General features: G+C 35.5%; 1 protein-coding gene across 1 annotated transcript in view; it reads left to right on the top strand.

Annotated features, from left to right (window-relative positions):
* The window catches only part of FMN2 (formin 2), a 177,710-nt gene that overhangs the window by 109,594 nt on the left and 52,778 nt on the right, over positions 1–15,338 (top strand). The window contains exons 14-18 of the mRNA XM_026845620.1: positions 8,502–8,593; positions 8,746–8,875; positions 9,834–9,980; positions 11,857–11,916; positions 12,089–12,209. Coding sequence (XP_026701421.1) covers positions 8,502–8,593; positions 8,746–8,875; positions 9,834–9,980; positions 11,857–11,916; positions 12,089–12,209 — 550 coding nt within the window. The remainder of the gene's footprint in view (positions 1–8,501; positions 8,594–8,745; positions 8,876–9,833; positions 9,981–11,856; positions 11,917–12,088; positions 12,210–15,338) is intronic.

Below are 15,338 nucleotides of genomic sequence, written 5' to 3' on the forward strand. Positions count from 1 at the left end.
CCCAACCTGGGGTCATCTGCAAACTGACTGAGGGTGCACTTGATCCCCTCGTCTAGATCATCAATAAAGATGTTAAACAGGAGTGGCCCCAACACCAAGCCCTGGGGGACACCACTCATGACTGGCCGCCAACTGGATTTAACTCCATTCACCACAACTCTTTGGGCCCGGCCATCCAGACAGTTTTTCACACAGCAAATCGTGTGCCCATCTAAGCTGTGAGCAACCAGTTTTGTCAGGAGAATGGTTTGGGAAACAGTGTCAAAGGCCTTACTAAAGTCAAGGTAGACAACATCCACAGCCTTTCCCTCATCCAATAAGCAGGTCGCTCTGTCGTAGGAGGAGATCAGGTTTGTCAGGCAGGACCTGCCTTTCATAAACCCATGCTGACTGGCCCTGATCCCCTGTTTGTCCCCCATGTGTTGTGTGATGCTCCATCAGCCTCCTGGGCACTGAAATCAAGCTGACAGGCTTGTAATTTCCCGAATCATCATTCTTATATATGGGCATCACATTGGTCAATTTCTAATCTGTCCTGACGTCCCCGGTCAGCCAGGAGTGCTGGTACATGATGGAACGTGGCTTGGTGACCACCCAGCTAGCTCCTTTAGCACCCTTGGGTGTATCCCATCTGGTCCCATAGACTTGTGTATGTCTATCTGATGCAACAGGTCACTAACTGTCTCCTCCTGGATTGCAGGGTGGTCATTCTCCCAGTCTCTGTCTTCTGGCTGAGGTTGGATTCCCTCAGTACAACTAGTCTTGTTATTAAAGACTGAAGCAAAGAAGGCATTAAGCACCTCAGCCTTCTCCTCATCCCTTGTTACCATGTTTCCTCCCACATCTAGCAGGGGATGGAGACTCTCCCTGGTCTTTCTTTTGCTACTGACATACTTATAGAAAAATTTCTTGTTGTCCTTGATTGCTGAAGCCAGATTAATTTCCAGCTGGGCTTTAAACCTCCTGATTTCTGACCTGCATGGACTCACAGCATCTTTGTAATCATTGTGAGTCACTAACCCCTTCTTTCAAAGGCCTCAAACTCTTTTTTTTTTTCCCTGAGTTGCAGCCAAATCTACCTGTTCAGCCAGGGTTGTCTTCTCTGCCACTGGTTTCTCTTAGAGCACCTGGGGACAGCGTGCCCCTGAGCCATTAACACTTCCTTCTTAAAGAGCACCCAGCCTTCCTGGACCCCGAAACCCTTCGGATCGTCTCCCAAGGGATCCTTTCAAGCAGGTGCCTAAACAAGACAAAGTCATCCCTTTGGAAGTCCAGGATGTCAGTCCTGCTGCCCCCTCTCTGGCCTCTCTAAGAATAGAGTAACTCTATTATTTCATGATTGTTGTGGCCTAGTCGGCCTCCAACTGCCACATCATCCACCAGACCATCTCTCTTTACAAAGAGGAGATCCAGCAAGGCACCTTCTCTGGTCGGTTCACTCAGCAGGTTTGTTAGGAATTTGTCTCCCACACATTCCAGGAATCTCTGGGACTGGTCCTGCTCTGCTGTGTTGTATTTCCAGCAGATGTCTGGGAAGTTAGTCTCCTACAAGAACAAGGGCAAGTGATCATGAGATTTCTTCTGAATGCCTTCATAATATTTAATCTACCTCTCTGTTCTGGGTGGGTGGCCTATAGTAGACTCCTGCTACAACATCTGCCCTGTTGGCCTTCCCCCTGATTCTACTGCAAAGACAGTCCACCTTGTCTTCACTACACTTGTTCTCAAAGCAATCATAACAGTCCCTGACATACAGCACCACCCCACCACTTCTCCTTCCCTGTCTATCCCTCCTAAAGAGCTTGTAGCCATCAACTGGTGCACTCCAGTCATGGGAGACATCCCACCATGCTTCTGTAATAGCCACTACATCATAATTTTCTTGTTTCATCATGGCTTCAAGCTCCTCTTGTTTGTTACCCATGCTGCATGCATTGATATAGATGCACTTCAGATGGGCCAATGTTTTGCCCCTTTCCATTCAAATCTAGTTTACAGGTCTCTCAATGAGTCCAGCTAACTCCTGCCCCAAGATCCTTTTCCCCCTCTGGCACAGGTGCATCTTATCTAATGCCAAAAGGTCTGGCATCCTGTATACCAACCCAGTATACCTTTCAGGTTTTTGGTTTTTAGACTCTAGCTTTTTATGGCCTACTTTGGAATTATTTGTTGATTTATGGAACTTCTACTAAAGAATCCACTTTGGGGCTTGAAGAGAGAGATAGTAAGCTCTAGTCCACTTTATAGGGAAGAAAAAAAAAAAGCTAAACAAAATGAAAAATAAAAATCTGACAAGAACTACGAAGCACTCTACTCTTATTTCATCCCTGAAGAGTTAACTCACTCAACACTGCTCAGGAAGATAATGCTTAAATGGGAAAAGTATTCTAATTACCCCCAAATCTTTAAACTCTTCTCACAACTTTATTCCACAGCATTTCTGGTTTGGCCTGTGTTATTTTATTTTACATTATTTTTAATCTGCTCCCTTACACATCACAACTATATCCCATTCCATGCATTCTTTAGCATGTAAAAAATTGAAGTAATTTTATGTATTACATATGCGTGATTGTGGGAGATTGTGTTGTGGGAAGTATGGAATAGATGCTGCTCTCATGATCAGTTTTGCATACTTCCCTCTTTTGTATTGCGTAAGACTTTTATTTTGGTTTAAAAAAAAATAGTCCTCCTATATGGCTAATGTACTGATAGAATACTTTCAAATGCTTTCTTAATGTTAGCTCCAGTATGTTTCCGAGTTCCAGTATAATGGATTACCTGCAAATTTGCAGTTCACTGACACAACCAAATGCCATTGTGTTCATCATTACCTTCACTAATTACAGAAAATATCTAGGAAATACTGTCCTGATTGAGGAAAATATTATAAATTAATCTCAGGCAAGACTCAAATTTGGAGTGACTATAATGTATTTCTTTGCTTTGAATAGAAGATAGACCAGCACAACTTTATCACTATATTTGCTTGGTTCAAGACAGAAAAAAAAAAACAAACCAAACAAAAAAAACCCAAAAAAACGAACGAACAAAAATCAGTTTATTTGGGGAGAGCTTCATAAAGGGACCTGAATTTTAATCCTGGATCCTCTATTTGATGAAGCTGTATCTTGAAAGAAGCGGGCTTTTTTAATTGCATTTTATTTTGTTTTTCCTTTCAGTCTTTGGTCAAGGCTCATCAGATCTTGCATTTGCTTCCCTAGGAAGCTTCACTAGTTATAACAATACTGTTCAATAAAACAATGTAAGCAATGAGGGGTGTCAGACAGCCTGGCATGTTTGACTCCTCCCTTATTTCTCAGTCTCATCCTGTGTTGTAAATGAGGATAACTGCCTCATTTGTCTACTTTATAGCCATTAACTTAATTTTTAGTTCTTAGGGTTTATTTACTGGATTGGGATTTTTTGCTGGATATTTAAATACCACTTTACTAGTTCTCGAACTTTTTATTTGATCTCTGTGGAACATATGGGAGCATTTGTTTTACAGTCTTCCCTCAGAATGTAATCATTTTTTCTGATTGCATATGTCTGGCATGGTGCTTTCCCTTAAATGTGAATGAAATTTTGGCAGTCTCCAAACCTAAACACATCCTAATTTCAAAAGCCACTGTCCCAAGAGCTCAGTTCCTGTTTACTGAGGAATTAAAATCCTGTTAAACCACAAAGTTACTGTATACATCTTAGTGACTTTCTATAAATGAAGAAATCCACACTCCACCAAAGACCCAAGCCTTCAATTTATTTAATAGTATTAAGTCATATTGCATCAATTGAGAAGAACTTTTTTACTGCGCGACTGTATGATACAGTCACATAGTTTTTACACATGGTTGTGTAGTTTGCTTTATAGAAAGTTGATTCAATATAAATATGTGTTGATAATCAGCTATGTATTAAGATCTAGACAATTTTTATAGGAGAGTCTTAAAAGATAAAATTACATGTGGAACAGTTACTTTAATATGCTTTTACAAACTCCCCAATAGCAATCCTTTCAGGTGGCAGCTATAATTAGAGAGGGAGAAGGTAAATCAAATTCAGTGGAGTTGTAGTTCGCCATATGTTGTTAGGCCATATTGGTTGTGAGGAGAAATGTACTTGTTTGCAAATAAGTGAATGTTTGCTTTGAAAACAGGTAGCCTCTTATCAGCTGAGATTGTAGCTAAAGTTCACTGTTTGAAACAAAACAAGCTTGTGAAAATAAGTGTATAAAAATGGATTTAAAATTATATCAAAGAATTGTCTTTGATCTATGGATTTCTCTTTTTCAAATCTCTTTACATCATGAAATTAAACATGTATACTTTCTTAATTTGGCTCCTGCTAAATTATCCACCCTGTGTCTATCTCTAAAAGACTTAGGTCAATGCTCTCAAAAACCTCAGAATGCCATTTGCAAGAGCAAAAGGCACCCAGAAGTCTGAAGTGCATGCCTCTGCTCTGCCACTGTGATTCAAAACTTCTCCTCAATTATTTCTTGTAATTGCCAATTTTTCTTAAAAATCACAATGCAATGTCTTAACATTTTTCTGCAAAAACTATAGATTATACTTGACTTCTGATACATGACCCAGCATCAAAAGAATATGATAGTTGTTATTAACCCGAGTATCTCTGTATAACCTTGTCTCAGTTAGTTTTGACATTATTCTTTAGACAAGTCACTCGATGCTTTTGAAATATGTAACATTAACTTTGAAAATTAAGTTGACCAAAAAAAATCCACCCAAAAATTAAGAAACCTACATAAATTTAAACTGATCTAAACTCAGAGCTAAGGTTGTGTGGCAAGGAAAAACCCTAACCAGGAAATGTAGCATTTATGTTGTGAAGTGGGGAAATGGCACTTATAAACTTTAGTAAAACCAAATAAAGGGTAAGTTTATACTCTGGCAGAAGTGGAAAAAGAGTTAAACTAAAGCAGTGTGGTTTTTGCAGTAATTTCTATCAGATTTTTTTTTTTTTTTACTTTAGATATATTTAATATCAAATTCTGGTATATTATACTATTTTGTCCTATTTATGATGCTATATATTTGCTAAAATTCAAGGAAATAAATAGCAGTAACATTCAAAGAGGTGGTAATACAATCATATTTATGACTTTTATGAGAAGTATCTATTGAATGTGTTCTCTCTTGACAAAAATGTTGGAGGGTAATAGAGAATTTTTTATTTTTTTTTTTTTATTTTCCATCTGCAAATCAGAGAATAGATAAACATTAACCATAAAGCTAACTGGTAAAAGTTCTTCAAAAGAAATAAACTTCAATTCCTGTGCAGATGGCATGTCAGCCTTATTCCTTTTCTGTCATATTTTAAAATACACATAAATCAGAATTCTGGATATCAGAGCCAAAATTAATGACCTGAAACTCAGGTTTGATTCTGAACTCGCACCATATACTTGGACTGATTTTGGTGAAGAGTGTAAACCTTATCTCTTGAGTTTTGCTCAAGCCTATCCATGAGTGGATCATGTTTAGCCTTTGTATCTTTGCCAGTTGTTTCTTTGCATGCGCAATATCTGAGAATGATGGCTTAAATGAGGAATAATGAGTCTGCCTAACCTTTGCCCATGGGATTTGGAGGAGAAACATTAACAGCTTGAACATGCATGTGTATAATAGATTGCTGGGATAAGCGCTCTCATACTTCATGATGTGTAGAAGGCCAGAAAAGAGCGTACACTTGCTATTTATTGTAAAGAATTTGCAAATAACGTTTTAGCGTTATGCTCCTTCCTTTCAGTTTAGCAGAAGAGAATAGAATTTACAGGTCAGCCAGAAATAATAGAATTTCATTTAAAAACTGTTAGTATGAGAAATTACTTTTACGAAAACTCAATTAAAATTTACAAGTGTAAATTGAATAAATTTAGTTTTTTGAAGTGTAACTTGAATAAATAAAATAGATCTTCCTACAAATTAATGTCATTTGCATACATAGACTTCCATGGCTCTGACAACATGAACACTGGAACAATGCTACCTCTCTTGGCATCCTTCAAACTTCTAAAATCTGTAGATTTCATCCATTGCCAAGAGAGATTTTTTTTAACTGATTTGAAAAGAAATGGAAGCTTTCTTTTAACTCTCCATTGTGTAAGAATGTTCTAGATTAATTGAAGAAGTGTCCAATTTACACCTGCTCCCGAACACAAAATCAAAAGCATATCTTTTTCCTAAACAGCACCTGCAATATTTAAGTGGAAACTTCTGCAGTTAGTTGAATCTTTCCTAGTCTTCATGCCATGTCCTGATTGAGTCTTCTAAGATGAAAAATTGGTACAATTTTCTGATCTTAGTATCTTGAAAATTTCCTTCTCCTCAGGATAGAATTATACAAGAAAAATTCACTACTGTAATTATATGTCCTGCGCCTGTCTTGACAAAAACATTATGTAGAAAAGTACCTTCGGAGGATGAATCCCCAGGTTTGTTTTCTCACACTTAGAAGGGATACTGGGGTAGGGAATTCAGGAAACTAGGTGTTATGGATAAGCCACTGCCAGTATACTAAAAATAAAATCCAGTAAATTAGTCTCAGCCTGGCTCTTGTTAACTAAGGCATGATACAGTATACATCAATAGATCAAGAAAAGATCACGCAAATCAAGGGAAGTGATTATTCTCTTCTCAGCACTGGTGACACCACATCTAGGGTACTGTATCCAGTTCTTGCCTTGACAGTGCAAGAGACATGGACGCATTGGAACAAGTTTAGTGAAAAGCCATGACGATGATAAAAGGAGAGGCTGAGAGAGCTGGGGTTGTTCAGCCTGGAGAGGAGAATGCTCAGGTGGATCTTATCAGTATGTACAAATACCTGATGGTGGAGTGGAATTAAAAAACACAGAGCTAGACTCAGTGATGCCCAGCATAAAGATGAGGTAGTGGGCCTCTTGAAATTGACATACTGGAAATTCAATTTAAAAATCAAAACACCTTTTCTTATTGCAAGGTGTCCAAACACTGGAACAGGCTCCCTAGAAAGGTCATGTGGTCTCCATCTTTGGAGATGTTCAAAACCTCGCTGGACACAATACTGAGCAATGTGCTCTATTTGTCTCTGCTTTGTGTCAGGAGGTTCAACTAGATGATCTCCAGAGGTCCCTTCAAACCAGATCAGACTATAGAGAAGATGACCCTTGAAGAATATCCCCAGAAATGCTGGCTAAATATTAGGATGTGCAGTATTCAAGACAGATGGCCTTGCAGTCATTTCCAGACTTCTTGAAATAATCAGAGAAACCCTGAAGTGCTTTTGCTCTGAGTGACTCTTCAATCTCTTAATCTTTCTGTTTCATGTCAGTATTTTCTCCATTTTCATATGGAAAGATGTTCAACAACCTCAGGAGAACTGTCTGAAACTGACTTTTTGGTTTCAGATTACTGATGGAGCTGTGGCAGTATGATTTGAGATAGTTCTGTACCTCTTCTGCTAATTGTGCAAAAGAATGCAAAAAATAATACAGAAGAAGCCTATCTTTTGCTTTGCCATTAAGTAGTTAGAATATAATTTTCCACTGTGGTCTTCAAGTTCTGTTGGAGTAAGTTTGAAAAATGTGTGTAATGTTTTTCTAAAGGAATAAAGGTAGCTATATTTACTTTTTTTTCACTCTTGCACAGATTCATGTTTTGAATCTATTTTCAAAACCACCATGGATGTCAAAAGGGTCAGATGGAGAAATTTGCATTCCACTTTTATCCCTTTCCATGCTCTTCTATTTTCCAATACTGCACTTGGAAAAAATAATTTCACTGTAGCATGGAGCACGGAAAGAAGTGAGAGTCGGTTTCTTTCAATTGGAATATTGAAGGAAAGGAATATGCCACAGCATTCCCCAAGAAGCTAGGAAGTTTTTATATAATAGTTTTTGTTTATTAAGATAAAACTGAAAATCATTTTACTTCAAAGAAGTATGCAGTAGTTCTCATGTATTATGGTATGCATGATAGTTCCGTTGTAAATCAACTATTTTTTGTTGTTCCATAGTGTTTTCCAAGTACCAAATAAAATTGAAATTGCAGTAAACAATACAAGCCTATTTTCATTTAGATTAAAAGAAGATATTCTTTAAATACATATTTAAAGATCAGAGTGCATTCAAATGCAACCCAATGGATTTGCAAAGAGAAGTACAACTCAAGAAGAGAGTTCTTTGATCCAAAGACTTTATAAACAGACAATGAAAAGAGTTTGGGAACGAAGACTGTTGTCTCGGCATGGTTGAATGAATAAATCTTTTGCAGATTACTACTAGTCAATATTATTTTTTAGAAGATATTCTGTTTTCCATCAGATGTATTTATACTTAAAATCACTCCATGGTCTAAGTAGTTTTGCCATAAGCAGATGCTAGAAGGAAAAAAAAATATCTATGAACATTATTTGATACAAGGGCATCTTTATCTGTGTTGCTTGACTAGGTTTTTAATTAACACTTTTTAATTAATTTGTTTCCTTTATTCCAGAGAGCACAATCAGATGAATTAGAAAAAATAGAAAAACATAGCAAGGCTTCTAAGGAAAAAGAAAATGCCAAGTCTTTGGATAAGCCGGAACAGTAAGAACATACTTATGAAAGAACAGTTTTGCTTGCTTCAGAAAACTTTTGCTGTATAATAAACTATCGAGATGTTATTAAAAAAAAAAAAACAAAACAAAAAAAAAACTGCTGACAATGATTTATATAATTTTCTTTAATCCCTCCTGCAGGTTCCTCTATGAACTCTCACTAATTCCCAACTTTTCAGAACGTGTATTTTGCATCCTGTTCCAATCAACATTTTCAGAAAGCATTTGTTCAATCCGTCGCAAACTTGAATTGTTACAAAAACTGTGTGAGGTAGGTTGTACTCTGTGAAAAGGTAGAGCTAAATTTCTGATATTCAATCTTTTTAAGTTGTACTCATATTTCAAAAGTTTTCACTTTATTTACTTTAAGTACTCATTAAATCTGAAGAATAGCAGAATAGAATGTTTTATGATTGTACTTCAACATCAAAGCAAATTTTAAGATTAGCTTTTGGTACTGAGCTGTATCATGTTTTTGCCATCAATGTGTACAGTCTCTCGAAAATGGTGTACTTTATCCTCTTGTTAAAGAAAAATCTTCCCTCCTCATAGTGACCATATCACTCCTTTCCAAATGAATGCCTATTCAGCCTAACTTATGTTTGCTTGGATTTTGGAAACATGCAACTCAATAATATCTCTGGTATCAAAAATCAGTTAGAGCTAGCAAAGTTATATCTATCTAGAAGAGATTATGAGAATTTTGTGGTTCCATGCAAAACAAATATATGGCTTTAAAATGCGGCTTTCATCAGTGTTTTCATAACAGAAAACAATCTGAAACATTTTATGTAATTGTTTTACTATTTAATAGATGGTTTTTATTTGATTAATTAAATATTTTCATTGGTCCATGTTGGGTTTTTATGAACTGCATGCAAAATTCTCTCCTAAATTAAATATACCATTCGCAATATCAGCATCAGTTAAGGAATTACAATTTTGATTTTATAAACAGGTGATCTCTGTTAGTAATGTGCTTTGTTTTTTTTGTTTGTTTTTTTTTTCTAAGTATCCATTTTGGAGGTAACATTCTCCATTCAAAACAAATTATATATTGGTATTCTTCTACATGTTGCAGTAAAAGGTTGTTAATTTGCTATATTTGAGCTTTTTTATAAGTATTATTTCTAAATACAGTATCAACAAATCTGCTTCTCAGTAATACTGTTAATGGTAAATATTATTGTGAGTTTGAACATAGAATTGTTTCTCTTTCTGTTTTGTAGATATTGAAAAATGGATCTGGAGTTATGCAGGTCCTGGGTTTGGTTCTTGCCTTTGGCAATTACATGAATGGTGGAAACAGGACGCGAGGACAGGCTGATGGGTTTGGACTAGATATCCTGCCAAAACTGAAAGATGTGAAGAGCAGTGTAAGCTGGTTCTAGACTTCCTGTAGGCCTGAGAATACTAAATTCTCAGAAAATTACTTTGTCTCCATTTTCAAGTAAAGAGTCTGAAATTTATGACAGCATGTCAAAGAGAATTCTTTTGTTGTTATACTTAGGTGGTCACACTTCTACAGTTAGATGTATTTCTGTAGAAATGTGAAAATGAACCATCTCTTTTCATTACTGTACAAACAAAAATACATTAAATTATGTCTTAGTTCCCAACCTGATATATATTTGACTTTTCGTAAGCTGTATAGTTCTAACTTTTCTTGTATTCAGAAATAATACTATGATCCTTACACTTAAAAGGTTTATTACATAAATGGAAACAGTTATAAAAGAAAAGTTAACTGTGATGCAATGCTCATTCAAAATATTCGTGTGAGGAAAAAAAAAAAAAAGAAGTCATTCCTGAAAATGATTGAATAGGCATCCCGAGGATGTGGGACAACCCAAAATTCATTCTTTACATACATCATGACTACAAAGTCTGCATTTCACATTTGGACCGTGGAACCACCAGAGTAAAGAGTTATCACAGCAAGTACTTGTTGATTTAAGATTTGTCTGGTATAGTCATCTGAGTAAGGAGAATGATAATAATCTTGTTTCGTGCTCAGTGCTAAACTGTAGCTTGTGTGTTACCAGCACTTTTTTTTTCCTTTGATATTCAGATTGGAGTTGTATTCAAATATCTGTTTCTGTTTACAAGGAAACAGTACTCGTGAGTCTCCATGGCTATGATGAAAAGACTCATCTGAATGTGGGCAGTGATATGAGAAGGGTTACAGCAGTAATTCTTGACACTTTAAATTGGCCCCTACATCTATCTAGTTAGTCATTGTCAAGATTTGCTATTCTGAAAGTGGAAGAAAAAGATGAGTTTGTTTCCCTCCTTTGTCACTTACTAAATATACATGCTTTAGCTGCTGGGTTAGGTAATGTGATCAGACTGTTGTTTACCTTGAGTTGAGAGACTGTGTCAGCCATCTGCCTTTAAAGATGGCATGATGGTTTCTTCAGTAAACTAAGGGAGTAATGTGAATTGAAGCCTTAGTACAATGTGTATAGAGCGGCCTAGTTTAGCTGAACCTGCTGGTTGACTCTATTTACCTCACCAGTTTTAGAACTTGGCTCAGTAGAGCATTTAGGTACACTATATTTCGTTTGGTGACTCAGGTCTTATGTACATAATTTGCTGGAAATATGACCATTAACCTTACAATTGCAAGATAAATCTTCAACTTATTCCCTACTGATCAGTCAGAAGAGTTCTTCCAAATAGTTTTCTGAAAAAAATATCTGAAAACATAATTATCAAAATCCTTTTCAAATCAAAGATTTTCTGCTGAAGCTTCATTACAGAGATTACAGAGGAAAAACAATGAGACAGTTTCCCCAAAGGCACCCAAAATGCCAAAATTTCATTTAGAAAAATAACTTTCTTTGTTTAACTTTGCTTTAATTTTAGTAACAGATTAATAAAAAGATCTGAATGTTGTGAAAGAAGTTGCATACATCAATCTAGAAATCTTTTCCTTCTTGGGAACTCAAAACGTAAGGGTTCAGTTTACAATCAGGTAAATTTAAAAAATCAGGAGTGGCTTACACGAGTTTTATAACATAACTTTCTATTTTCTTTAATGGTTAAAGTGTTGCAGAGTTGTTTTTTTGTGGTTTGTTTGTTTGTTTGTTTGTTTTGTTTTGTTTTGTTTTTTCTTACTTAAGGCACCAAATCAGCAAAGTATTTCTCTGTACTTGACACTAAATATTTAATTTACTTGAATTATCATTTCTGAATTTGCTTTTTCAGTGAGTTTCAGTAACACAGCAAACTTTTTTCTCTTCTATACAGGACAACAGTAGAAGTCTTCTGTCTTACATTGTCTCATACTATTTGCGTAATTTTGATGAGGTGAGTGAGAATTAATTTTGCTCTTTTAAATTCAAGTTTAAAAAATCAACTTATTAAATTAGCTTTTCCAATGGTCAAGATGAGGAAATGTGCACAAATATTCTTTTGTGCTTTCAGTTGTATATAAAAAAATAACGAACACTATGTAACTGTTCATTTGTATTTTTGTCAGGATGCTGGAAAAGAACAATGCATCTTTCCTCTTCCAGACCCACAAGATCTCTTCCAGGCTTCACAAATGAAGTTTGAAGACTTTCAAAAAGATCTCCGCAAAATGAAGAAAGATTTGCGAGGTACTGAACCTAGATTAAGTGCTAACTATGTATCCCTGTTGTTATTGCTTGTAGAATTGTGAGAAATTGGATGATAATATAAAAATAGTTGTGTATTTTTGACTCCTCAATTACTATTTTGTTTCCTTAATTTGCTTTTTTGTCACCATTTTAGCAATAATTCATAATTTTCTGTTGATAACTTGGAAGAGGTCATTAAAATAAACATCAACATTAGGTTAAATCTTTTGTTTCAAAACCAAAACAAAAGAATAATTTAACTTTTTTTCTGCAAACTGATTTCAAGTCTTTCAAGCATAAAAAGAATTGCAAAGTTTTATACCATGCTCATGACAAAAAAAAAAAAATCAGATCCAAATACTATCTAGCCGATAATATATATGGTATGTTGTTAAAGACAGTTGAAATAACCTGAATTTACTAAAAAATAATATGCAAAGGAATTAATTTTTCTCCTACTTGTGGAATTATTTCTTTAAATGAGCTCAACAAGATTAAAATAAGATATATTTGCTAGACTTTTATAAAGAACGTGTATTATGTATAACACATTTCTTAATAACATTGGGAACTAGAACTAAGTTTAAGTTAAGCGAGAGTAGTTCGCACAGATGGTGGCTAGTATCCATAATCTTCAATGTTTTTGGCTAAAGTCTCTGCTGGACTGGCCAGTTATGTACCATTATGCTAAATATTGGAGGGAAGGATTAAAATCAAGGAGTGACATTATCTCTGTATTTCTTTTGCCTTGCTGATTTTGAATGCCATGCATCTAGAGACCAAGAAATGGTTTGGTAAACCAATAGTTCCTGAACAACATAGAATGGAAAGTCTTCTATTAAAGCAAAACTATAACATGGTTACCAAATGATATCTGATCTTCTTGCCTCTATCAGGCTTTCTGTTTTGATGTTTTAAAAATTATTTTAAACATTCAGAGGTAATATTTAAGGTTGTATCAAGGTCACTTAGTGTGATACTGAGGAGCAAACTGCAGCACCATCCATTTGCTGCCCTGAACAAACTCGGGAGTGAAGATTGCACAGTTCAGCCATGAAACCTTATTTCTATACTTGCATATTTCAGATAATCTGAGGGCTGATCTCCAAGCTTGCACATAGAGAAGAAAGATTCTTAGGTCTGACTGAAAAAAGGTACTTGAATTCAGGTGCATGTTTACAAACATGCATGGGGGCAGACATTATTCTATTATTCCTTGCAGTTCACAAAACATGTTTTTATATAGATAAAAGGTTAAATATTTTTAGATCAAGTTTGACAGTTGCACACAGGCATAAATCTCTTATGGAATAAATCCACACTGTGCAGTGATCAAAGCAGGGGTTCTGTAAAAATGGAAATTACACGCTTCGCTCTGCCATCAGACTGCAGTTGAATTCTTTCTGTGCTTCCAACCCAGCCCTTAGGCTGGAGTCTCTGTTGTCAGTCTGGTCTGTAGTTAATGAAACTGAAGAATAACTGCAGACACCATCACTCTTTCCCAATTCCCTTTGGTACAAACTTTTTGGAGGACAGCATCAGATCTCTTCTGCATCCTCTCCTGGATATGAAGCAAAAATCTCAATATCAGTCTATCTCATTCATGACTTCTTATCAGCCCTGAGTGATGCAAAATGCTTTGTATTGGCTCTCTTTTTCCAAAGAAAAGTGTCACCCTAAATTAAAAATAATTTGTGTTAAAAAATTTTATGACTGCAAGAGCATTCACTAAAAATTCTGGGTATTCTAATAGTTTATTCGTTGTAATGCTTTCAATGAGACAGAATAGCCAAGTTTAATGACATACTTCTTTTAATAGAGTACAAGTTTTAGCTGAATGGATAAAATTACTTCAGAGTGATTTTTCTATTCATTTAGTTTAAGTACACTACCAGATTTGCTAATGTGCATCTGGAACCTTATGAGTTACTAGAGCTAGCAAGTGCCTCATTAAACATTTGAGCAGGAAGAAGGCTGTAAGATGCTGAGAAAATTCTGACAAAATTCTAAATATGATCTTCTCCTTTTGAAGTCAGTGAGACTAAATGAGTATTGAGTATTCCTGGGAAATACTGACTTTAAAGCTGTAGTAATAGATGCCCATGAACATATTCATTTTATACTGAGAGGCAGACTGTAACCTTTGGACCTATTTTCATCAGTAATTACATGGAAGATTTCATGAGAGGATTTCACCATTTATGGGAGGTGGTGGTGGGTTGTTTGCTTTGTTCTTTATCTCTGAAAAACTGAAAATTGCATGGAATATTGATGCAGGCAGTATCACCAGTTTAAGGGTTTTCTGTCCATGTTAGTTTCAAATACCCTGAAAACCATGCACAGTTGAGATCATGCTTAGTAAAATGGGGGAAAGGGGTATTGCAACCCAGGAACAAAAGCTGAATATATTTTATTTATGTCTAAAAAAATTATTCATGATCATTATCCAAAGGTAAACTTCATCCCAGAAGGGCCCTTTCATAAAATTATGGGACTGCCTTAAAAAACAAACAAAACCCCCCAGAAAGTAGAGGAAGGTTATATTATAAGAAAATAAACAAAATGTTTTGTAACCACAACAATAGCAGTTCATTCTAGTAATGCTGTATTTTTCCATCTAAATATGTTAGTAGCCTACACAGAGATGTGCAGATATAAATAATCTTCGTGGTTCTGTAAAATAATTTTGCTGTTATGCTCTTTCACAGTTCTGAGCTTGTATTTATGTTTGTATTAAAGGAGTTGTTACGCTGATTGCTTAAAAAGAAAAAGCACTCATGATGTTCAAACTTGTATGTTTTCTTCCCTTTTGACCATGGAGGTTCATGTTCATTTTAAAGTTTTATGAACTGTATGCCTTGTGATTGGTAAATATAGAAAAATAAAATCTAAGATTTCAGACTAAAAGTGTAAGTCAAAAAGACTTTCAGAAAGCATGCTGTGTGTCTGTTCCAAGATTAATAAGACAGATTTTTATTTTTTTTTTTTAAATTGTAAAAAAAAACCCAAAACCTCCCCTAAGATTATAGTGGAAATGACACTAACTGTATAATATCAAACTTGCAAATTGTTCAGTTTTGAGTTTGTTTTTTAAAATAATACAGATCCCAGGGATTAAGTTTATATACT

This window comes from Athene cunicularia (assembly GCF_003259725.1).
Source record: "Athene cunicularia isolate RWA chromosome 3 unlocalized genomic scaffold, athCun1 chr3_part1, whole genome shotgun sequence".
Lineage (NCBI taxonomy): Eukaryota > Metazoa > Chordata > Aves > Strigiformes > Strigidae > Athene > Athene cunicularia.